General features: G+C 44.5%; 1 protein-coding gene and 1 long non-coding RNA gene across 10 annotated transcripts in view; one reads left to right on the top strand and one right to left on the bottom strand.

Moving 5' to 3' along the window:
• MAP3K4 (mitogen-activated protein kinase kinase kinase 4) overlaps positions 1 to 23125 on the top strand; it is a 113938-nt gene that overhangs the window by 86452 nt on the left and 4361 nt on the right. For 2 of the 9 annotated variants that reach the window (XM_047733275.1, XM_047733276.1), the window contains exons 12-24: positions 1665 to 1826; positions 2443 to 2576; positions 3407 to 3485; positions 4245 to 4323; positions 8145 to 8241; positions 9048 to 9191; positions 12756 to 12856; positions 13479 to 13559; positions 16563 to 16754; positions 17798 to 17868; positions 19999 to 20115; positions 20974 to 21133; positions 22834 to 22956. In XM_047733275.1, coding sequence (XP_047589231.1) covers positions 1665 to 1826; positions 2443 to 2576; positions 3407 to 3485; positions 4245 to 4323; positions 8145 to 8241; positions 9048 to 9191; positions 12756 to 12856; positions 13479 to 13559; positions 16563 to 16754; positions 17798 to 17868; positions 19999 to 20115; positions 20974 to 21133; positions 22834 to 22956 — 1540 coding nt within the window. Of the gene's footprint in view, positions 1 to 1664; positions 1827 to 2442; positions 2577 to 3406; positions 3486 to 4244; positions 4324 to 8144; positions 8242 to 9047; positions 9192 to 12755; positions 12857 to 13478; positions 13560 to 16562; positions 16755 to 17797; positions 17869 to 19998; positions 20116 to 20206; positions 20298 to 20973; positions 21134 to 22833; positions 22957 to 23125 lie in introns of those variants that run through there. The other 7 variants (XM_047733277.1, XM_047733278.1, XM_047733279.1 and 4 more) reach the window with 4 other exon arrangements.
• LOC125102270 (uncharacterized) lies at positions 10 to 12418 on the bottom strand. Its single transcript, XR_007128090.1, has 3 exons — positions 11754 to 12418; positions 11621 to 11623; positions 10 to 21 (listed from the first exon to the last, which is right to left on the bottom strand). It is a non-coding gene; the product is annotated as an uncharacterized LOC125102270 (long non-coding RNA).

Here is a 23125-nt window from a genome sequence, read left to right on the forward strand (position 1 = left end):
GGAATTTAGGTCTCTTCACTCCTAATGCAGGTTTCTTTCTTCTTTAGCAATCAGGAGTGTTTGCTAGAGGTACTCCAAATCTGTAATTTGTGACCCAAGAGAAGATTTATTTCTTTTATTTTACTGATAATCCAGCCAAATTAAATGGAGTAGAGTAAGACGCTTGTAGACAGGCTCTAGGCGTTCAGAGTGCAGGACAAGCCAGAGCCTCACCTGCTTTTCCCATTATTTCCTCTTTTTGCCATGTCTGCCTTGTTTTCTGTTCATCGGTCTTGGTCTGAGCCAAGCTTACCACAACCCATTGGTTATGCCAACTTCGTCACATTAGGGCTTGACGTCTTGAAGAAGAAGCAGTTGTTGGAACCATAAGTAGTTTGATAAGCGGCCGTTTCTTCTGTCAGGCTGACTTGTCTCGTTTACCTAGAAACACTTTCTCTCATTGATTGCCAGGCCACGTGAATGCCAGTGCAGTGGACTTTTGTCTTTTCTTTTAGTTTAAGTCCATAGACTCTGGAGAGTGCAGAATTCTGTAAGATACTGATTATTCTTGAGCGTAAGGAATTTGGTGAATTCAGTACAACCTGAACTAGCACTGAAGTACTGAACGGGGAGCATTAGATCCTCGTGGTTGCCACCATGGAGGCATTTCACTTTGGAGGATTTCAGAAGATAAAAACTGGGAAGGAACACTTTGGTATCAGCGTCCCTGGGTCAGGTTACTGGGAATGCTCGCTGACTATCCAGTAGTCTGATTTGACTAGATCTTTTGTGTACGGTGGAAAGTCATGGGAGATAAGGCTGGTAAAATCAGGTGGGCAAAAATAAGGCTATCGAGAGCTTTGGGATTTTATTTTTTCTAAGCTCAAAGAGTATTTGAATGTTTAGGAAGAATATTTTGGAAAAGCCTATAGGGTGATTGCCCAGTGGAGACCATGTGTCCATATGTGTGTGTTTAAGGGTGAGTGGAAGAGGGTCCGGTTTGGGGTGATTATAGTCCTGCTTAGGGAGACAGCACAGCCTGAAGTAGGACAGGGTTTTCCAACCTCTGCAATATTGACGTTTGGGTCAATAATTCTTTGATTTGGAAGTTGTCCTGTTCCGTAGGGTGTTTAGCAGCACCTCTGATCTCTACACGCGAGTTGCCAGTAGATTCCTCACCCCATCTCCCCAAGTTTTGACAACCAAAATAGGATTGCCCATGTCCCCTTGTGTAAAATTGACCCCAACTGAGACCCCAACTGAGAACCCCGGAACCAGGGAGTGGCAGGGAGACATGAAGGACGATACAGTGTTCCTGTTGGATTGAAATCCTGTTCAGTTGAAATCATACTTCAGCTACTGCCCAGGGGAAAAAGCAGCTGGTGGTTGATATGCAAAATATTAAAGATGAAAGCATCTATTCGGAGACCACAATGAGGCATTATCATTTCAAATGGATGTTTTTCGGCTTTTGTTTCATAAGGTGTTAAAGAATACCTAATACAAATAAAAACAAAATAAATAAAAAATACATTTCCTTTGTTTTTGAATGACCAGAATAAATATGGTCAAAATATATCATGGTGGTTAATGTCTGTGATGATGAAAGAAATCTTCCTCTAAAATACAGTTACGTACCAGGTGATTTGCTTTGTTTGGATTAATTATGGTTTGGGACTCTTTAGAATGATGCACTAGAGCTTTGCAACAGAATAAGCGATGCCATTGACCGAGTGGACCACATGTTCACTTCAGAATTCGATGCCGAAGTCGATGAGTCTGAGTCTGTCACGTTGCAGCAGTACTACCGGGAAGCAATGATTCAGGGTTACAACTTTGGGTTCGAGGTAGGTACAAAATTAAGAGGAAAAGCACAGTGTAATTTCACAGTTGCTCTGTAACTTACTGAAAGCGTGAGGAATCTTGTACAGCAAATCAGATTACTGGTTGTAATCCCAGCTTGTCAGGAATGTCATCCTATCCATTGCTGAGTATCGCAAATGTTGGTTTCCTTTTAAGTTGTCAGCAGTTTCCCAGTTTTTATTTTGTGCGACTGTGTGTAAGCTCTCTACTTACATTTTAAAAACCTTCTTGAAGAGATATTTAATATCATGAAAGTACATTCATAATTTAAACTTATGGGTAAAACATTGGTGAAACTGCATTTTAAGACATAATATCTGTAATTCTTCATACTCTTTTTAAAAAAATTATTATGATGTCCAATTAGCCAACATACAGCACCTCATTTGTTTTTGACAAAGTGTTCAATGAAGAGCACTGGCTGTTATACCCAACTAATCAATTGTTGAACTTTTCATACTCTTGAAAATATTTGAGTTTTAATTGGTTTTTGCTTTTTGTTTTTAGAAAAATGACATTAAACATGTGGCATTGTAGTGTTTAGATATTTGTATTTGTATAGTCATTACTTCTTTTGATATATACAAAATCTTCTTACAGTATCATAAAGAAGTTGTTCGTTTGATGTCTGGAGAGTTTAGACAGAAGATAGGAGACAAATATATAAGCTTTGCCCGGAAATGGATGAACTATGTCCTCACTAAATGTGAGAGTGGTCGAGGTACAAGACCCAGGTAATGACCTAGTAGATGTTTCCTAGAACTGCAAGTAAGTCAGTATTTCTGCTGCAGAGAGAGAGAGAGTGTGTATGAATCTTGGAGCAGCCTGTGAAGTTGGAAAATGCGGGAATGAGAGGGATGTGGGCATGGTAGCATTTCATATGTATATTTTATGTGAGATTTCTGAACAGAAGACACAAAAAGGAGCATTTTGAAGTCTTAGATGATAGGATTTTGCTTTGTTTTGTTTTTAAATGAAACTATTACCACAGAAAGCCCCATAATATTTGGATAACTTAAAAAAAATTGTTCCAGGGCGCCTGGGTGGCTCAGTGGGTTAAGCCGCTGCCTTCGGCTCAGGTCATGATCTCAGGGTCCTGGGATCGAGTCCCGCATCGGGTTCTCTGCTCGGCAGAGATCCTGCTTCCCTCTCTCTCTCTCTCTGCCTGCCTCTCCATCTACTTGTGATCTCTCTCTGTCAAATAAATAAATAAAAAAAATCTTAAAAAAAAAAAAAATTGTTCCATAATGAGTTAATTTTTAAGGGAGTTCACATTTTCCCTGGACAGGTCTTATGATTGCTATTTTCTTTTTCCTTCCCTCGTGAAATTTAAGCCTTTTTTAATGCAAATGGAAACAAATCGGTAACCAGTGCCTTTATTAAGAAGCTGTTTGTCCTTTTTTTCTCAACACATGCTATAAATTTACTCAACCCCAGGCATTTACATAAAGTCAAAAAATGTGTTTTTTCTTAGATGATAATTTTCCAGGTTATTTTTCAGTACTAGTGAAACTATTACAGTGTTTTCTTAATTTTGTGACTGTTGAACTTCCTCATGTAACAGGTGGGCAACCCAAGGTTTTGACTTTCTACAAGCCATTGAACCTGCCTTTATTTCAGCTTTGCCAGAAGATGACTTCTTGGTATGGAATATTCTGGAGTTTTTTTATTATTATTATCATCATCATTATTATTGAAATAAGTTGATCACTGTTCCTGATTGTGTATTTTTGTATAGTTGTTCTTAAATATTTTTTCCTAACTGTAATGATAATGCTGAAAGGTAAAGTACTTGTAACAACATAGTAAAATATTCCATGTTCTTTTCTTTTTATAACAACATTGGTCTATCAGCTGAGTCAGAGGAAGCTGTGAAGCCTGGCACTTCTAAAATATTTGTCAGTTTCACATTTTATAAAGTGCTGGCGTATTAGTTGGTGCTTTTTAGCAGTTTAATGAAGAACAAGGATTAGCTCTTTCAGTTTGGCATGCTTCATTTGAAAGCATGCCACATGTTAAATATTATCACTGTTATTCCAGTACATTCCATCAGCTGAAAAAGACAATGGTCAACATGTGAATTCAATCCTGTTAGTCTCTGAATAGTAGAAATGATTATAGGAGAAGTCCCCTGATCGTGCATATTATTGCCTTATGGGGAGTTGAATGCTAATTCGCTTTTATTAATAAAAAGTGAGTGGCATATATTATTATTACTATTTTAAATTATGTGCAGTTTATGTTTAATTTTTATTTAGACCTTTTGTCTTCCAAATGAACTTTGAAAGTACTTACTAAGGATAGCACAGCATATTTCTTTTACTAGATGGAAAGCTTAATAGTGCTGCTTGCATCATTGAGAGAATGTACATTCTTTCCTCTGTCCTCTCCCACTTCCCTAGAGTCTTCAAGCCCTGATGAATGAGTGCATTGGCCATGTGATAGGAAAGCCACACAGTCCTGTTACAGGTTTGTACCTTGGTAAGATGGCCGTTAGAACATTTCCCTAGCACCTCCTGGTTTGGGCAGGCCCATCACCTTACGGTGCAGCCCTTCACGCTGTGTCGAGGAGTTCTTTAACAATATCAAAGAAGATGACAGTGACAGGCATGAGGTGTGTATATGGGGAACTCTGAACAGTTCTGAGTCTAGCAGGAAGATGAAAATGCCAGCAGAGGATATGCACTGCCCCCAGCGGTGTTAGCTACACAGTTTAATTAATAACTAATATTTTGCACACCAACAATGATTCTGTTATCTCCTTAAAATCTCTTCTTCTGGGAAGGAAAGACTTGGAGACACAGCTGTCTGTTAGGGAGCAAGGGCCTTTCCTGCTGTTGGTGAGTGAATGTAATTGTTCCACCCCTTCCTCACCTCAGCAGAATGAGTTTGTTTTCTCCTCCACAGCTAAGAATTTCCCCACTAACAGCGTAAATTTTTCATTGGTTTTACTTAAAAAAAAAAAAGCAAAAACCAAAAAATACAAGTTAAAGTTATGCTATGATATATTTTCATTATAGTTTTCAGTGACAGTTTAGTGTACAGTTTTATGCAGTATGTTGAAACTTGTAAACAAAATAGATCCGAAAAAGACTGTGCCTTCCCCCATTCTTGAGATAGTAAGTAAAAGCAAAACTATTTATATCCAATAAACATCCAGAAATGAAAGCATAGACATTTTGAAGCAGTTTAAATTATACAAAATAAAATAATTCATAGGTGGTAAACTTACTGAACAGGAACTATATATTCAAGGGTGCTTACTAGCTTCAGAAAATCTTGGAGACCAGGTTTTAATGCTTGGTTTCACTACCTTTAAAATTTACTTAGTTACTCATTTTATACCTTTTTTTCTCCAAAGTCTGTTATGAAATGAAAGTTATCATTTGTAAAACTTTGAATATTTTATATAATGTTATAATTTTATAGCATTTCTATATTCTTATGGAACTTTTGATTAATCATATTATCCTAAAAACTTTGATTTTCTCATCTCCTAAAATATTTCACTAAGAATGCATGATCAGTAATTCAGTAAAAAATCACTTTAAAAAAAAAAATTTATTTATTTATATGAGAGAGAGTGAGAGAGAGCATGAGAGGGGAGATGGTTAGAGGGAGAAGCAGAGTTTCCTCAGGGCTAAGAGCCCCAATGTGGGACTTGATCCCAGGACTCCGGGATCATGACCTGAGCCGAAGGCAGTCACTTAACCATCTGAGCCACTTAGGTGCTCTAAAAATCACTTTTTAAAAATACTTAACTATCATTACTTTTAAATTACTTACCATTTATCATTTTATCATTATTTATCATTTGTCACATTTACCAATTTATCATTACTTTACATTTACATTACTTTAAAATACTTAACTATCATTACTAATATAATGATATAGCATTACAAATATTATTATAATATACTTACTAATCATTTTCATGGTAGCAAAATTGCAACATGGAGGGGCGCCTGGGTGGCTCACTCAGTTAAGCGTCTGCCTTCAGCTCAGGTCATGATCTTGGGGTCCTGGGTTCGAGCCCTGCATCAGACTCCCTGCTCAGCGGAGAGCCTGCTGCTCGCTTTCCCCCTTCCCACCCTTTGCTCTCTCTATCTCAAATAAAGAAATAAAATCTTAAAAAAAAATTACAACGTAGAAAGAGTATGTAGAGAAATGTAGAGAATGTACATGTAGAAAATTTCAAGGTAGAAAAATACTACGGAGGAAAGCAAAAAGCATTCGTGCTCCCGTGGTTGAAGGGTAATCACTGCTAAGGCGGCGTCGCTCCTTCCTCGTGTGTCGCTCCCCCAGCGGCCGGCGGGGTGGCTGGTTACCCTGCTGTCTGGAGGCCAGAGGTGCTCCCTGTCTTCTGGGCCACGTGGCTTGGTGGAAACAGCACGGGCTGAGAGTCAGATTGCCAGACGGCCTGGTGACCTGGGGCTGCGCATACGACATCGCTGAGCCTCGTCTGCAAGTGCTCATCAGGTGCTAACGAGCGCTCCGCATTGATGCTTCGTAAACCCCAGCGTTCTGTGCGCGGCGGCGGTCTGCCTCCGTTTGTGCTCTTTCCTCCCCAGGGCACTTGGTGAAAGGCAGAGCAGCCAGCTGGCCTTCCCGCTGCCTGCGGTCTTTCTCTCCCTCAGCTCAGCGCTGCCCTCCGAAGCGCCAGCAGCAGCCTGGTAGGCAGCTTTCCCTGGGTTCCGTGCGCTCCTCGGTTGTGCAGGTGCGTGCGGCCCTGCCTCCTTCATGCTCCCAGCGCCACGCAAGCATAGACAGGGCCGCCGCTTCTTCTGCATGAAAGTTGGATCCCGTTGAATATTCGTGTCTTGCTTTCCTTACCTGAGGACTGTAGGAGTTCCTCTCTGTCGATGGGTGGAGATCCGTCTCGTTCTCCTTACTGGCTGCCTTGTGTCCGTTAAGGGTGTGTTAATAGTTCTTTGCGCCGTTTCCTTGTGAACGTTTGTTTGGTTAGTTTTTGCCATGAGAAGCATCTCTATAGTAAATATCACTAGTGAAATTAAAGCGTCTATTTTATGTTTATGGATCATTTGAATTTTCTTTTTGGTGAAATGTCACGGTTTTGCAGCAGTTCATTATATCTACTCTGAGAAGAAATTCTCTCTCTCATACATGAGGAATGGGAAACTTGTGTGCTTGTGTTCTAGCAGCACGTCTTTCTTTTTTTACACTTCGGGGGGGAAATTTTGTAGTGATTTTTGACTCCAAAGTTCCCACTATGTTTGCTGAATTAAAGACATCACCTTCCTTCCATAAACATTTTTATTGTTTTTTTTTTCTCTTTTTACCTTTGTTATTGGAGTTCTTTCATTTACTATTATAATTGTTGATGTACTGAGCCAGAGACACAAATTGCCTGAATTTTTTCTTAATAATTGCTTGATTTTTGCTTTGCAAGTTTCCCCTTCAGATCTCTCCATTTTGGGGACTTCAGTCATGTCTGTGTTGTTATAGACAACAAACTAAACTGGAATCACGAAGAAGAGGGTATTTCCATTTAGGATAAAGCATATATAGATGAAATAAAACATATGGAGTGAAATCATTCACATGAAGAGAAGAGACGACTTTTAAAAAATTAAGGAGGGTTAAGACTGAGTGAGAAGTAAGATTACACGTATAGGGGCAAAATAGACAAAATGTAACATGTGTGCTATGCCAGTGGTGTCTAGTTCCAGGAAAGAATTATCAGCGATTCTGTAATCACTAAGCAAAGGCCCTTTAAATTTTTATTTTAAATTTTATCTAGTTTTTACCAGAATATTTAAACGAAGAAGAGAGGAAAACATGTTCTAAAAAAGAATAGCCCATTTAAACCATGTCTGATCCTCCTTATTTGGTTTAAAGGAATTAAATAAAACTCTATGTACTTGGGAAATTGACTGTGGCCGTCCCTGACTCGGAACCCAAGTGAAGTGTCCGCACTGGCCAGAATCTCTCTAAGAATGTAGCCAGCATCAAGAATCTTTATTTGAGAGATGCCTCATCTCGGTCTCCATCTGGGTCACATTGTTTATTTCGTGTCCATTGTGTGCTTTCTCTCCAGGATTTCAGAAATATTTTTGATGGCTCAGAGTTTGAACGTATAATATACCTTTTATTAGTTCTTAAAAAGTGCCGTATTCCACGATGTTTGTCTACATGATAATGACTTTCTCACTTACAGAACGGGTTTATTTTGGCCACCAGCAAAGTTAAGTCCCATCCCGTTTACGTGTAGTGACCTGCTTTGGCTTTTCCTGTTGACGCCTTTAACAAGTTGCCTTTGTCACCGTTGTCCCTGGCAGCTCTTCATCGGAACAGCCCCCGTCCCGTGAAGGTGCCACGGTGCCACAGCGACCCTCCTAACCCGCATCTGATCATCCCGACTCCAGAGGGATTCAGGTATTTGGCACCTGCCTAGCCATTCACAGTCTGGATTCTTCTCTGAGGCGCACGCTCCCGCTCTGCCAGCTTCTGGACGCTTGCTCTCACCACGGAGCGGGTTTTCTGTGTTCTCGTTCATACTGTTTTAAATGCTCTGAGTTGCATTTTCTTGAAGATAGACCACAGGGAGGGCCTTGGTTGCAAGAGAAAAAGACATGCAACTTTGCCCCAGACTTGTGCCTCTCCAGGTGCCCTAGGTTCTCAGCTTGTTCGTAACCTCGAGCTACTAAATGCTGGCCAGCTTTGGAATATTTCTTTCTTTCTCTTTCTTTGAAAATGACCTTACGAAAACAGATTTGAGTATGCATAGCATAATAAACATTTGAAAAACAATCCTAAACGTCAGCGTAGAAGTGAAGAAAAACTGGAATGATCTTTCCAGTCTTGACTCTCATGTGTGTCTATAACCTTGAAGCGACTTAAATACAAGAGCGAGTTCTGAAACTCCAGTACGAAGTGTCTCCCTTGAATGTGGTGGCATTTCTGCATCTGGACGGAGTGAGCCTTTTCTCTCCCCTGTAGAATCACTTTTTAAAAGTTAATTTTATTTGACAGTATTTGCTAGGAAAAGACCACAATTATTTTTCAAGGTAATTAGTTTTTTTCTTTTTTACACCTAGACCTGAATCTCAAAGGAAAATTTGCATTTTATATTTTTAAGTATTTTTTCACTTCCTCACCCTATTTTATTCTTAACTGAAAACCACTGGAGAGTCCAGTCCGTTTTCTCGGCTATGTTCCTGAAGCTTCTCTTCTCGTCTCAGCACTCGGAGCGTGCCTTCAGACGCGCGGAGCCACGGCAGCCTCGCTGCTGCTTCTGTCACTGCGGCCGCCGCCGCCGCTCGCCCCGGCCCCTCGGGCAGCGACTCTGCACCACCCAAACCCGCCAGCAGTGCCCATGATACCAGGTAGTCACCCCCCGCCGGCGGCATGCCTCCTCGGCCCCCTCCTGTGCACTTCCGCAGTGGGGGGAAGTGTCACCCCCCGCAGGCTCGAGCACCCAGCAGCATGAGTAGATAATTTGCCTGATTAATATTTCCTTGGAGCTAACATTAACCAAAATGACCAGACTCCCTGCCAATAACAACTCTTCGGAGGGAGTGTCAGACCAAAGAACCTGCTCCCCTCCAAAGGGGACATGAGAATTTGGGCAAGTAGTGCCTTGAGGGGTCGGTCCCAAGGTAGCTCAGAGAAGGCTTCTAGTTAACACCAATAGGTGGGGATTTTTTAGAAGGATCACTTTTCTAACCAGATTTTCTAATTTATAGAATTACTGATTAGATGTAATTTATGGAAATGGAAAACTGAGTTCACGGGGTTTGTATCTTATATGGAGGACATATCCTTACTGAACAGAGCTATCAGACACTTGGCAAGTGCCAGAAAGTGTCTCGCTTGAGTCTTTGGTATAGGTAAGGAGTGAGTTGCACTTCTTCCCATTCTAGTTAGTTTTGACAGAGGATTTTGTTCAGGTCTCATATTTTTTTTTTTTTAAGATTTTATTTATTTATTTGAAAGAGATCACAAGTAGGCAGAGAGGCAGGCAGAGAGAGAGGGGAAGCAGGCTCCCTGCTGAGCAGAGAGCCCTATGTGGGGCTCGATCCAGGACCCTGGGATCATGACCTGAGCCGAAGGCAGAGGCTTTAACCCACTGAGCCACCCAGTCGCCCCAAGATCTCATATTCTTAATGGAGAAAGGACAGTTGGTCACTCGTAACTCTCCCCTTGTGTCTGGCAGAGGGGACACACCATCACTCTTCTCATCTTCCGAGAGAGTCAAATAAAACTCTGCGAGTTGAGGGTAATCAGAGAAAAAAAGAAACTGTGGTGAGACTCAGTCCCTGTATCTTGCTCCAAAGAAAAAATATTAGTATGTTGTTGGCAGAAAGATCACATACAGCTTTAGAATTGAAGGAAACACTAAAATGTTTTTAGACTTACTTTATAACAGTATAAAATTTCTACGAACATTTCCATTCTTCTCCGTTAAAATAACAACTGTTCCTAATTTGTAGTGATGAATGTTTATAACCTAAGAAAAGTCAACGCATTTTACAGCTGTCAACCAAAACAATGAACAGTTACCATTAAACAGATTCCCATTTACCTTCTTCATTTGACTGCTGAGAGCATTTCATGGCAGATGTTCCCACATGCCCCTCCTGTCTCTGAGGGAGGCACCGAAGCAGTCTTTCTGTACGTGTCACTCAGGGCAAAGGGAAGCCACTTCCCGTCACGTGCAGACGCGGGGGAGGAGAGCACTTCCCCATGACCTGCTGCGTCCGCGTTTGCACACCGTTCCTGTAAAACTAGAACGGGGAGGAACGCCCCCTGCTTCTTTCGAGGTTCTTGAACTATGGCTCAAGGCATTTGTGAGCTGGAGGTGTATGGTATGTTAAGTGTATTTTAGTATGAAAGTGAAGTACGTGTGGTCCGCCTTCATGTGCATTTAGTCTTTGGCTTTGTGGAGGTGGTTTTCAGTCCGTAGTGAGTACATTTCATAAGTGTTCCTCATCTTTAGGATGATTCTGGACACATAGGAATTTTACCACCACCATTGTGTGCCATCTTGAAGGCCGTTTTTTACAAAGGAGTCAAGTTCTCTTGACCGTCCGGTGGTGTGTCTGTGACAGTGGGCTGAGGACAGCAAGGCCAGGTGGAGACGCACTTAGCTGATGGTGGTTTGCCTCAGTCCTGTGTTCGAGCCTGACTCCTGTTCAGTTTGACTTTGGGCCTCAGCCCCTTTGTGGGGGGCCTGTGCAGCAGACCCCGAGGTGGACGGCGCGTGTCCCGCCGATGTCCTGGTGCAGCCTGGGGTTTGTGAGTGTGCCGTGGGGGATGCCGAATGATGGCCGGGACTCCCTGCGGCCCCTGTGCGGCCCTTCCTGTCCCAGAGACCCATCAGCACTGGCAGGTCTTCCTCTGCCCCAAGCGTCCCGTGAATGTTTTGATTTGATTTGGTTTGACTTAGGAAATTGTTCGGGCTTCAGTGATCTTACCAGGGTTGATAAAACATTTTTATGGTGTCTGGCTTGTTGAAACTGGCTCTTGCTGCTTTGCGAGACTGGTTGTTAATTTTTCAGAAATTTTGCAAGCCGGATGTTACACTGCTGCAATTGTGGAACTCCACAACTAGTAGTTAAGCATTCACCAGCACACTGTTCCCTTTAAGTATATTTTTACCCTAGCAAAAATCTCTGAGGATGTGGGCTTGGCTTATGTTGTGTCTGGGAAATCAGGAAAATAGAGGTGTCGAGTGACCTCTGCTTGGCACCGCAGTCTTTGGCGTGGCGTGAGGAGTCACGTGTCTCCTCTGTCTCCAAGTCTGTGCTCTTACCAACTGTCACCCCTTGGAAGTATGTTGTCCATCAAAGTGGGGAATAGTCGGGGGATGTCACGGAGGGGTGAGGCTTGAGCTGACTCTTGAAGGAGAGACTGGTCTGCATCAAGCCTGGAGGAAAAGTATAGACTATCCGTGACTTTTCCATGAAGTGGCCTCAAGACTTTTTGATGAACTCTGTGGCAATAGAGGATGTCCCTCTCTCTTCAGACTTAACAAGGATTATGCCAGATTTGGGAGTTTAGGGAAATAGAAAAGCATTGCATACTCCGTAATTTGCGAACGTCTGTTCAGTAGAACCCTGTCGTCTTAAATCTATTTAGCACCTGATGGAAAAGAGCATAAATGCTACCATACTTCATAATATGACTTATACACACAGTACACACGAAACTTGTTACCAAACTCAGGCCATACTTATCTTGGTTTACTTGAACTATAATTTTAACACTTCCCTCATTTAATTCTGGGTTTTACTCTTTACGGATTCATTCTGGATTTCTAAACACTCTTAACTTTATTCTGGAACAGCAGCAAATTAACTTTGCTTTTTACCTGCTAAGCTTCCTGCTCTTCTGCACCTTTGCTTGGCGACCGCTTGAAAAATCATGAGGGGTGCCCTTGCATTTTCCTATGAAGAGATTTGTAATCTTTTGAATCATGTAATAATTTTAGCACTGTAAATAGAATTAAGTACATAAATCCATAGTATGATCAGAATTGTAAGTATTAGCCCTATTTGGCTAATAATTTTGATCCATCCTGGGCTTAAACATGGAGCTTTCCACATATGCCAGTAGCGCCTGACTATAAATCTTGTTTGTACTTTTGTTGTTTTTAACTTAAAACAGAGCGTTACTCAGTCAGGTTCTTGTTTGTCAGCAGCAGGGGATAAAAATCTGACTGTCCTGTCAGCTCCAGAGAAGGGTTTCTCAGTAGCAGCGCGTTCACTGTGGGAGCATAATTCTGTATGTGGGGCTGCCCTTCCCATTGTCCTGTGCTCACTAGATGCCAGGTGTCCCCAGTGGGCAGCATTGCCCCTAGCTGAGAATGACCCCTCTAGAAGAATATCAGGTCTTTCCTTTTGAGTTCCATTGAATTGACAGCTCAATTTTTAAAAATCCCGAAACAGGGGTTCCAGTGTCCCCGAGAATGACCGGTTGGCTTCCATAGCCGCTGAGTTACAGTTTCGGTCCCTGAGCCGCCACTCAAGCCCCACCGAGGAGCGTGAGGGTGAGTAGTGAGCTACAGACTCCGGTTTCGACCCGCTGAATCCTCTGCCTCAGTTTACCACTTTCCATCAGTTATGCCTTAGAAAGAAATGAAGAGTGAGAAAGAGGTGACAGAGTTCCCAGAGAAGGTTTGATGTTCAACATGTTGGCGTTTTACTGTAAATGCCTTTTTAACTGTACTTGCATTTTCTAGGTCTACTTATGTGGCATTTTTTAAAAAAAATTATTTCTGATACTTTAATTGCCAAGCACTCTTATTTTCTTCAAAAATACAAACCTTCAGTAGGTTCGTTAGTGATACACTGAGGCTTTATTATAATGCCGGTCCTCTTGAGTGGGGTCCCCAGAGCATCTGATTTCTGCTCTGTTTTCTGATGTCTTGTTATTTGTAGAAAGTTTAATGTGGCTAAAATCATGTAATGCCACTGACAACTTCTTACTTTGGTATAGTTTCCTAGAAGTGATTGTCAAGACAGCTTCTCACACTCACATCAAATAGAAATTAATTACCAAAAAGGACAGGTTGATGGTAACTAATCATCGCCATGCACCATTTCAGTCTTGTTCTCGATTACATAAGATTCCATAAATGTTAATTTGTGTGAAAAACATACATCTTGCAGAACCAGCTTATCCAAAAGGTGATTCAAGTGGGTCAGCTCGAAGAAGCTGGGAACTTCGGACACTTATCAGCCAGTCGAAGGGTAAGGGAGAGAATGTTGAACTTAAAATGCTTAAGGATAAAGTGAGAAATTTCAGTTAAAATATGCTTTAGATTTTGAATTATTAGTCCTTCTATGTTAACATTTTCTGATCTCTTTTATATGTGTGACATTACTTCCTGTGTGTACTGTGTTTGTAAGTATTTCCTATTTCTTTTAATAAATTATAAGCTCCTTTGGATCAGAACATGTTTTATTCATCTTTGTATTCTTCAGACAGTCGTGGTGGTTAACCCGTATGTCACTCTGGGTGGGCTTTTAGCATAGTTCTTTGTGCATGGTGGGAATATAATTAATAGTTGTGAAATGAAGCAGTAGTCATGCCTTAATGCTGTATGGTAACGTTTTTGAGAAGCCACGTAGTTTGGCAAAGGTGGTAACTGACAGAACACTGACAGATATCCGGCCAGAGCTGGGACCCAGCACACACTGCCTCTGTCTCCAAGTCTGTGCTCTTACCAACTGTCACCCCTTAGAAGTATGTTGTCCATCAAAGTGGGGAATAGTCGGGGGATGTCACGGAGGGTTGAGGCTTGAGCTGACTCTTGAAGGAGAGACTGGTCTGCATCAAGCCTGGAGGAAAAGTATAGACTAAAAACACATCTGGAGGGAGGCCCAACGACTGTGTAGCTGTAAATGGAGGTGAACTTGAAGGGGCTGGGGGAAGACGCACCATGGCCAGTCTTCAATGACGGCTAAGTGTTTAAGACCTCTCCCAGAGTTGGTGGCCAGCCCTGCAGCCTCTTGAGCACCTGGTGTGTTCAGGGAGTGGGAAGGAGGAGCTGAGAAGACCCCGGGGTGGAGGAAGCTGCTAGCCCTGAGTGGGGAGGAGGTAGGGAGATGGGTTAGCGTATCACTCAGTCATGCGGTGTCAGATACCAGATTAAGGTGGGATGTTCAAAAAAGGAAGGACGTCAAGAAATGACTGCCAGGTCTGGGGCAGGTGAGGTGTGTATGGAGGGTTAAGGGCTCGGAGATCCATGTGCTGGAGCCTGGGTGACAGGTAGGAGAGTTCTCCAGTGGCTCCCACGTTGCCAGTAGTTCCCCCGCGTGCCAGGTCTTTGTGATAATTTTCAAAACAAATACTTTGTGGTCAAGAGAGCTTGGGAACTCTAAGGATAGTTACAGTCCACATTAACAAAGGTGGAGAAATCTTGAAAAATTTTTACTGTTTAAAAATTTTTTAAAAAGCCCCTCCCAGAAATACTTGACAGTGGAGTGCATGGGCTCATAGCTGTGAAGTCTTGTTGTGCCCAGGAGACCTGATGCGTTCTATACTGAGGTAAAGAAAAGAGCGATTCATGTTTTTAAGAAGTGGTTGTGGTAGGAAATTACAATTACAATTAGAACATTATGAATCTTGGGAAATTCCTCTTCTCAAATTAACCTACCAGCCATCCTCGTCCTCCATGACAAGGAATTTCAGGAATTTCAGAAAATTCAGGCTCTTAGATAGGGAGGATACAGAATGAGGAGTATGTCATTGGGACATGTCTGAGGCAGTGCTGCTCACAGGACAGGTGTGACCCATCGGTGGGTTGTAAAGTCTGCATTAAAGAAAATAGGACAGAGTCTCAATCACATGTGTAAGAGGAATGTTGTTTCATGAAACTCTTGTTTAGATCTCTGTGTATGTAAAAGTTATTTCTCACTGTAAGTCATGATAAAATAAATCGGAGACTTATTTTCTAGAGATGTGGAGCCTGAGAAGCTAAGAAATAGTAGTAACAGTAGCGAAACCTTACTGAGTATTGCTGTGTCCCGGCCACGGTGCTTAGTGCTTTACGTGTGGGGTGTCACAGAGCGCTTACAGTAGCGCTTGTGCTAGAGATACTGCCCTCATTCCACAGAGTAGGAGAAGTCAGGTCACTTGCCCATTGTCAAACACCTGGAAAATGGCGAAGTGAGGATTTTCCCTGGGCATTCTGCAGAGGCTTTGCTCTGGACTCTTTCCAGAAAGGGACAACTGAATTCCCTTCTCATCAGAGATGGCTTCTGAGGAAAGGCGTGGCATTTCAGCGGTGCTGTGACGCATGAGATGTACTCCCCAGGCACAGTGTGGGAAGACAGCATCTTGGCCAGGAAGGTGTGAACACAAGCTCCAAGTGAGAAATGGCTCAGGGTGTTCTGTACTAGTCTTTTCCGTTTGGTTCTTCTGGGGCCTGCGATAGGAGAAGAGAAGAACAGTATGAACTGGGAAAGATAAACTGGGTCCAAAGTCTTCAGGGCCATGAGTCCCATAGGCAGGGCTTAGATTTTTGGTAAATGGGTTGTTGAGAACCGTGAAATAATTTAAGTAGGAAAGGAGCATGGTCAGATTGTCCCTGTTAGTAAGACAATTCTGGCCAACAAGAGCATATTGGAGGGCGCCTGGGTGGCTCAGTGGGTTGGGCCTCTGCCTTCGGCTCGGGTTGTGATCTCAGGGTCCTGGGATCGAGTCCTGAGTCGGGCTCTCTGCTCGGTGGGGAGCCTGCTTCCTCCTCTCTGTCTCTCTCTCTGCCTGACTCTGCATACTTGTGATCTCTGTTTGTCAAATAGATTAAAAATAAAAAAAATCATTAAAAAAAAAAAGAGAGTGTATTAGAGACAGAATAGCCTGGAGGCAAATGGGAGGTCCCTGCAGTGTCTGTCTGAGCAGCCGTCTGGGGGAAGGAAGTCATTGGCTCTAACCAACTAGCCTGGATTGTGTGTGTGTGTGTGTGTGTGTGTGTGTGGTTGGTGGCGTCCTCTGCAGCTGTGCGGTTGGAATGGACTTGAACGCACCTGCTGGGTGTGTGTGTGTGTGTGTGTGTGTGTGTGTTGTTGCATCCTCTGCAGCTGTGCAGTTGGAATGGACTCGAACGTACCTGCTGGGTATCTGACCGGAGGATGCTTGGCCTTGCCGTGCTGAGTGCTCACTTGTGTTGTTCGTTCCTGTTGTTTGTTTGCGGGCCTTTGACTCACTGCTGGTGACTGGAACTACTGAGTTTGTGATTCTCACTCCAGACAGTGCTTCCAAACAAGGACCCATAGAAGCTATCCAGAAGTCAGTCCGATTGTTTGAAGAAAAGAGGTATCGAGAGATGAGGAGAAAGAATATCATTGGTCAAGTTTGTGACACCCCTAAATCTTACGATAACGTCATGCATGTAGGCTTGAGGAAGGTGACCTTCAAGTGGCAAAGAGGAAACAAAATTGGTAAGGAAATTGAGGAACCTCGATTGAAAATGGCAATAGTTACACGTCTTTAGGCTTAACCATAGAATTGATCCTTTTCTCTTGTGACATGGCATGTCTTTTGCAGAGGTTCTGTTCTTTAGTTTGTATAAATAATGTGTCTGTAAAATGTGTTCTAAGAGCAGTACAAGAGGAGATTTTGTAAAGATTTTTTTAAATGGTTCATTAAATTGAATCGTTTTGCTTGATAACTCCAGAAGTTGCCAGTGGAGAACTATGTAAATTTTACCCGTTAGCTCCCATTGATGTTCTTACGGCCTTATTCCTTCCAGCATATTTTGAAGAGAGACCGGGTACAAATAGAGACGGTCTTTCCTAAAACACCGCCCGTTAATGATTTCCTGGCCAAGTGCCTCTTGCGAAATAACCACCGGAGGATCGTGTGACAGAAGGAGCCTGACCATGTTTCAGACCCTCCCGGCTTTTCAGTGCATCTCTCCGGGGGTGGGGGGGTGTTTAGGTCTGAAGAGGCCAACACAGTTGTAACAAGAGGACTCTGGGAGCCCCCGGAAACCCTCAAGGGTCTGTAGAGCTGTTAGGGCGGAAAACACTGAAAAAATCTAGTGCTTTATAAATTTTATCAATTCTTGTTACCCGTCTTAGCCATATATCCCCTGAATGTCCCCAAAGATGTGTTAGTCAGATCCATTCCCACACATTCCTGGCCGTGCAGCGATGAGGTGTGGTTAGCTGTGGCCGGGCTTCCTCCTGACCCCCAGCCCTGAACCTCCCTGAGGGCCAGAAGGCGCAGAAGTGTGCACCTTCACGCCCCTTCCAGGGTTTGCCAAAGTCGCTTCTACTCTAGATTTTTACAGGTAAGGCACAGCCCAGAGATTGCCTTCAGTCATTGGGGAACACTCAGAAACATTTTGGGTCTTGCAGTAGTGGACAATTGTAGGTCATGGAAATAGAGATCCAGACCTGGAGAAGGTTATCGTACATCCGAGTGACTTAAACTGGCCTCGCTTTGGTGACTGAGAGCAGTGTGTGTGTTCCGTTCGCAGGGGAGGGGCAGTACGGGAAGGTCTACACCTGCATCAGTGTCGACACCGGCGAGCTGATGGCTATGAAGGAGGTGAGCGATCTGGCCTTGTGGGGGCCTTTTGGTGGGGCAGAGATTTGGGAAGAAGCTTGGTTTTCAGGCTCGTGGCACCTAGAGCCAGCCTGGTGTCTCTGTGTTGAGTCGTGAGGCGGATGCCCTGAGATACCAGAGTAGCCGGCAGTCTGACTCCAGGAAGGCGCCAGTGAGGATGCTCGGACCAGGGGCACAGGTAATTCTGCCACCGCACAGCTGTGCCAAGTGCCACACAGAGCGAGGCGAGCAGAGTTAGCCGAAGGCCGAGAGGACCCTGGTAACAGCATCTTAGCAGGGAGCTGGGGATAAGATACTGTTTGTGATCAGCTTCAGAAATGAGTAGTGTCTCTTGGGGCGCCTGGGTGGCTCTGTGGGTGAAAGCCTCTGCCTTCAGCTCAGGTCATGATCCCAGGAGTCGAGCCCCGCATCGGGCTCTCTGCTTCACGGAGAGCCTGCTTTCTCCTCTCTCTCTGCCTGCCTCTCTGCCTACTTGTGATCTCTGTCTGTCAAATAAATAAAATCTTAAAAAAAAAGAAAAGAAAAGAAATGAGTAGCGTCACAACAGCTGGAGGGAGGATGGGGACGAGCAGGGGAAACCTGAGGAGGCCCATCAGGGAGACAAATACTGTTGAGGAGACCCTCTGGGCCTCAGCGCAGAGGAGCCCGTGGGGCAAGAGGCCTGAGCCACCATGGCCCTCTCTCTCTGAGCTCCTGCGGTGTTTCTTGTCTTCCGTGCATGGAGAGACACTCGCCCACTCTGCCTCTACTACCTTGCTCCTGCTGGGCTGTCAACTTCTTCTTCCTCTTCTTCTTCTTCTTCTTCTATTTTAAAAGTTTTATTTAGGGCACCTGGGTGGCTCAGTAGGTTAAGCATCTGTGTTCAACTCAGGTCATGATCCTAGGGTCTGGAGATCACATTCTGATCAGGCTCCCTGCTCAGTGGGGAGCCTGCATCTCCCTTTCCTTCTACCCCTCCCCACCCACCCCTGCTTGTGTGTGTACTCTCTCTCTCAAATAAATACATCTTTTTTAAAAAAGATTTTATTTATTTATTTGAGAGAGAAGGAGCACAATTAGGGGAAGAGAGAGAGAGGGAGAAACAGACTACCCACTGAGCAGGGAGCCCGACTCCGGTCTCAATTCCACGACCCTGGGATCGTGACCTGAGTCGAAGGCAGACACTTAACCGGCTGAGCCACCCAGGCGCCCCAGTCATAAACTTTTCTTTTCTAATTTAAATTCAATTAATTAACATATAATGCATTATTAGTTTGAGAGATAGAGGTCAGTGACTCATCAGTCTTCTATAACACCCAGTGCTCATTATATCACATGCTCTCCTTCATGCCCGTCACCAAGTCACTCCATCCACCCACTCTCCTCCCCTCCAGCAACCCTCAGTTGTTTCCTGTGATTAAGACTCTCTTATGGGCTGTTTCCTTCACTCATTTTGTCTTGTTTTATTGTTTCCTCTCTTCCCCTTCTGTTTTGTTTTGCTTCTGTTTTGTTTCTTAAATTCCACATATGGGTGAGATCATATAATTGTCTTTCTCTGGCTGACTTATTTCACTTGGCATAAATACCTTCTGTTTCCATCCACATTTGTTGCAACTGGCAAGATTCCATTTTCTGATGGCTGTGTAATATTCCATTGTGTGTGTGTGCGCGCGCGTGCGTGTGTATGCATCACGTCTTCTTTATCTATTCATCAAGTCAAAGGACATCTGGGCTCTTCCCATAGCTTGGCTTTTATGGACATCGCTGCTATAAACATTGGGGTATAGGTGCCCCTTTATAAACTTAAGGGCCCCTTTATAAACTTAAGGGCACAATCATCTCACAGCTTTCTGTCTTCCAGAACCTATATGCTTGTGCTCACTTACTGAATACTTAATGTTTTTGTGAATTCAGTTTGCGGGTTACGAAAATGATCCCGTTAGCTGTTCTCTCACCAAATATTCTAAATCAGGCATCTTTCATTCATGTGGAAGGACAGGGCAAAGAAAGACTTGAAGTCAGGTTACAGGCACACTGACCATAGTCCCGTGGATCCAGATGACACAGATGTCAGACTCCCTTGTTTCTGGTTTGTGATAGGACCAACGCTGATCAACAGTTTTCTCTTTACAGATTCGATTTCAACCGAATGACCATAAAACTATCAAGGAAACTGCAGACGAATTGAAAATCTTTGAGGGCATCAAACACCCCAACCTGGTTCGGTATTTTGGTGTGGAGCTTCATAGAGTAAGCCAACTTTGATGACACGGTTTTGTGTGAGCAATCAGTAAGGGCACAGTCGGAGTCCTGTTCTACATCGCAGGTCTTCTCATTTCAGAGCACAGTAACTTTGCCTAATTATCAGGAAATCTCCATGAGTTACATCATTTCTGCCTTCTCTCTGAAACTAGAGGAGTTCTTCCTAAAATGTAAGTTGTAGACTGTAGTCGTTAACCCAACATTATAAAGCACTGAAACCCATCCTGCCGATGAGAAGATTCTCCTAAAATGCCCCTTACGCAGCGTGTTACTTTTTTCCCCCCATTTTTCACTGATCATGCTGATTTTTCTTTTATGTGTACTAAGGAACTGTTGTGAAATGAGAAAGTTAAAACTTCAAATTCGATTCCCCCCTTGTGTTTAGAAGTAAATCCTTGGAGGGGAAAGAGGATAACTTGGAGCATCTCGGTGGAGTCTGAACTTCCAGGGGAAGTTGAATAGTGGTGATTTAAATGTTTTCACAAATAAATTCGTACCTGAAAAGGATGTGTTTCAGTACTTAATAATACATTGGTAGGGACAGCCCTGTTGGTCCCTGTCTGAGATTATATAGCAGACTTAATTTTAGAGGATAATAGAAAATTTACCACCTATGATTTGGAGAAGACACTCTTATCCCGACCAGCTGTATAATTCCAGACAGGAGGCAGGCAGACACCTCTATGTAGGAGTGAGGAATGACCGTTACGAGACAAGTTCAGTGTTGAGGATGATGAGCGTAGCGTACCATTAGAAAGATTCCTTTGGGGCGTGACCGGTGACATTGTCCAAACTCTTCCCTTTAGTGTACGTGTGAACACAGGCTGCATCTTCTTTCTCCCGCAGGAAGAAATGTATATCTTCATGGAGTACTGTGATGAGGGGACATTAGAAGAGGTGTCTAGGCTGGGGCTCCAGGAACATGTCATCAGGCTGTATTCAAAGCAGATCACCGTTGCCATCAATGTCCTCCATGAGCACGGCATAGTCCATCGTGACATCAAAGGTAATCCTCCCCTCACCTGGCTGCCGAGGACTGCGTGCCTCCCCACGGAGTAGATGCTGCCAGGACACTCGACCCCACTCCCACATGTCATTTCTCTACAAAGAAGTACTGTTACTGTGAATGTGCTTCCATAAAGAACCCAGTGTGGACAGGCCGTGTAGGACACACGTCCCCATCCATGAGCAGATGACTCTGTCTTTCTGCGTAACGCTGTTTTCAGCGAGGTCTGTTTCTCAAGAAGGAAATTTGCTCTTCCTATAGGCTGATTTAGCCAACCATAGATTTACTAAGCCGTCTGATCGGAGCATCCTTGTCTCCGGGTTAAGACTCTGATGTATTTCTATGTGAAGTCTGAAGTGCTTTTCTCTCTGGCATGAGAGGAATAGTCATGCTCGTCTCACAGCTGTCCCTCTGGCATTTGTCCTGACCTTTGTACTTTGGGAAACAGGGGATAATTAAAGTGACAAATTGTTTGTTTCTGATGAGCCCTAGACGGTAGGGTTCGACTCTGTCACACAGTCCGAGGCCGGCCTAGACACATTCACTCTAGAATTGGCTGGCTTCCAACCAGGCACTAGACCCAGGGCAGGGCTGGATCACAGCAGAACCGGCTTTGGTCTGAGTGTAAGGCTTGGCTGTCCTCCCTCCAGTGGACCCCTCTGAGTCCCCCACACCCACCAGCCTTGTTGCCTCCCCGCCTGCCCGTCTACCGCATCGCTCTGCTGCCTGGGATCATTCTGAGCATTTGTTTGACTGGCTCTTTATCGGGCCCTGGCATGGCCTGTTTCCAGGTGTTCTGCCACAGACACCCTGTCTCTGAGCCCTATGACAAAATGGCACCTTCCTGTGTCATCAGCCACGGCCATAAAGGAATTCGTCAGGGTCCTTGAATCAAGTCCGTTCACTTGTGTCCTTGTGGTATTTTTTACGATTCAGTGTGGTAAGTGTGCATGTGTGGACTACCTCCAGAGCTGTGACGCTCGCACCGCACAGCCAACGGTGGGGACCGTCTCCTCTGGGAGCACTCGGGCGCTGAGCACTGTCCATCAGATGTAGCTCACCGTGGGGATCTCTAATTCGAGTGGCTCTCATGCTTTCTGAGAACAGTGCCGTCGGACACATGGTGCCAGAGATGTGTGGTTCCGTCAGGGCGACAACATCTTATAGCCTAGAGCTCCGTGGAGCCGTGAGCAGTGACCCGAGATGCCAGCTAGGGTCTGGGGCACGCGTGCGCAGTGCTTTGAGATATAAGGTCGCTCCGGGGCATCTCCGCCCTCACGGCGCGATGTCAGCCCAGGGCGGCCGCAGCCAGGCCCGCAGAGAACGGCCGTGTGTGCCCCGCTCTCACTCCACGTTGCTTCCCGTCCCAGGAGCCGCGTGCGTGTTCGCGATTCTGGCCTTCAGACGCGGCCACCGCAGCAGCTGTAGCTTCCGTGTACTTCCTGCAGAAGGGTCTCCGTGCGCTTTCCGCGTTAGAGTGTGTTCAGAACCAGCCGTACGGATGCGAAAATGTCTTTGCCTTGTATTCACGGTCGTGAACAAGGCTTACAGTCTTTCTGTGGTTGTGCTTTGGAAGTCAGGTCTTACAAATCTTTATGCTACTTAGTTTGTGCCTCCTGTTCCTGGGAACCGGGGCCGCCGTGTACTGGAAACGCCCTCCGTGTGTCCCCGAGCCCGACGAGCGCCCGTTTGTTTGTTAGGTGCCAACATCTTCCTCACCTCCTCCGGACTCATCAAGCTGGGCGACTTCGGGTGCTCAGTCAAGCTCAAGAACAACGCGCAGACCATGCCGGGCGAAGTGAACAGCACGCTGGGGACAGCAGGTGGGGACTGGCTTGCTGTGCCTTTGCCGAGGCGACTCATTGCGGTGCGCCTGCTGCCTGGGTTTCCCGGCAGCTCTGTGGCCAGCGCGGCCCAGGGAGGAGCGAGGGCTTCTGAGCGCGGGCACTTAGCCCTCCCGCCTGCCAGCACGTCGGACGCGCACACTCGCCT

The sequence above is a fragment of the Lutra lutra genome, chromosome 6 (genome assembly GCF_902655055.1).
Source record: "Lutra lutra chromosome 6, mLutLut1.2, whole genome shotgun sequence".
Lineage (NCBI taxonomy): Eukaryota > Metazoa > Chordata > Mammalia > Carnivora > Mustelidae > Lutra > Lutra lutra.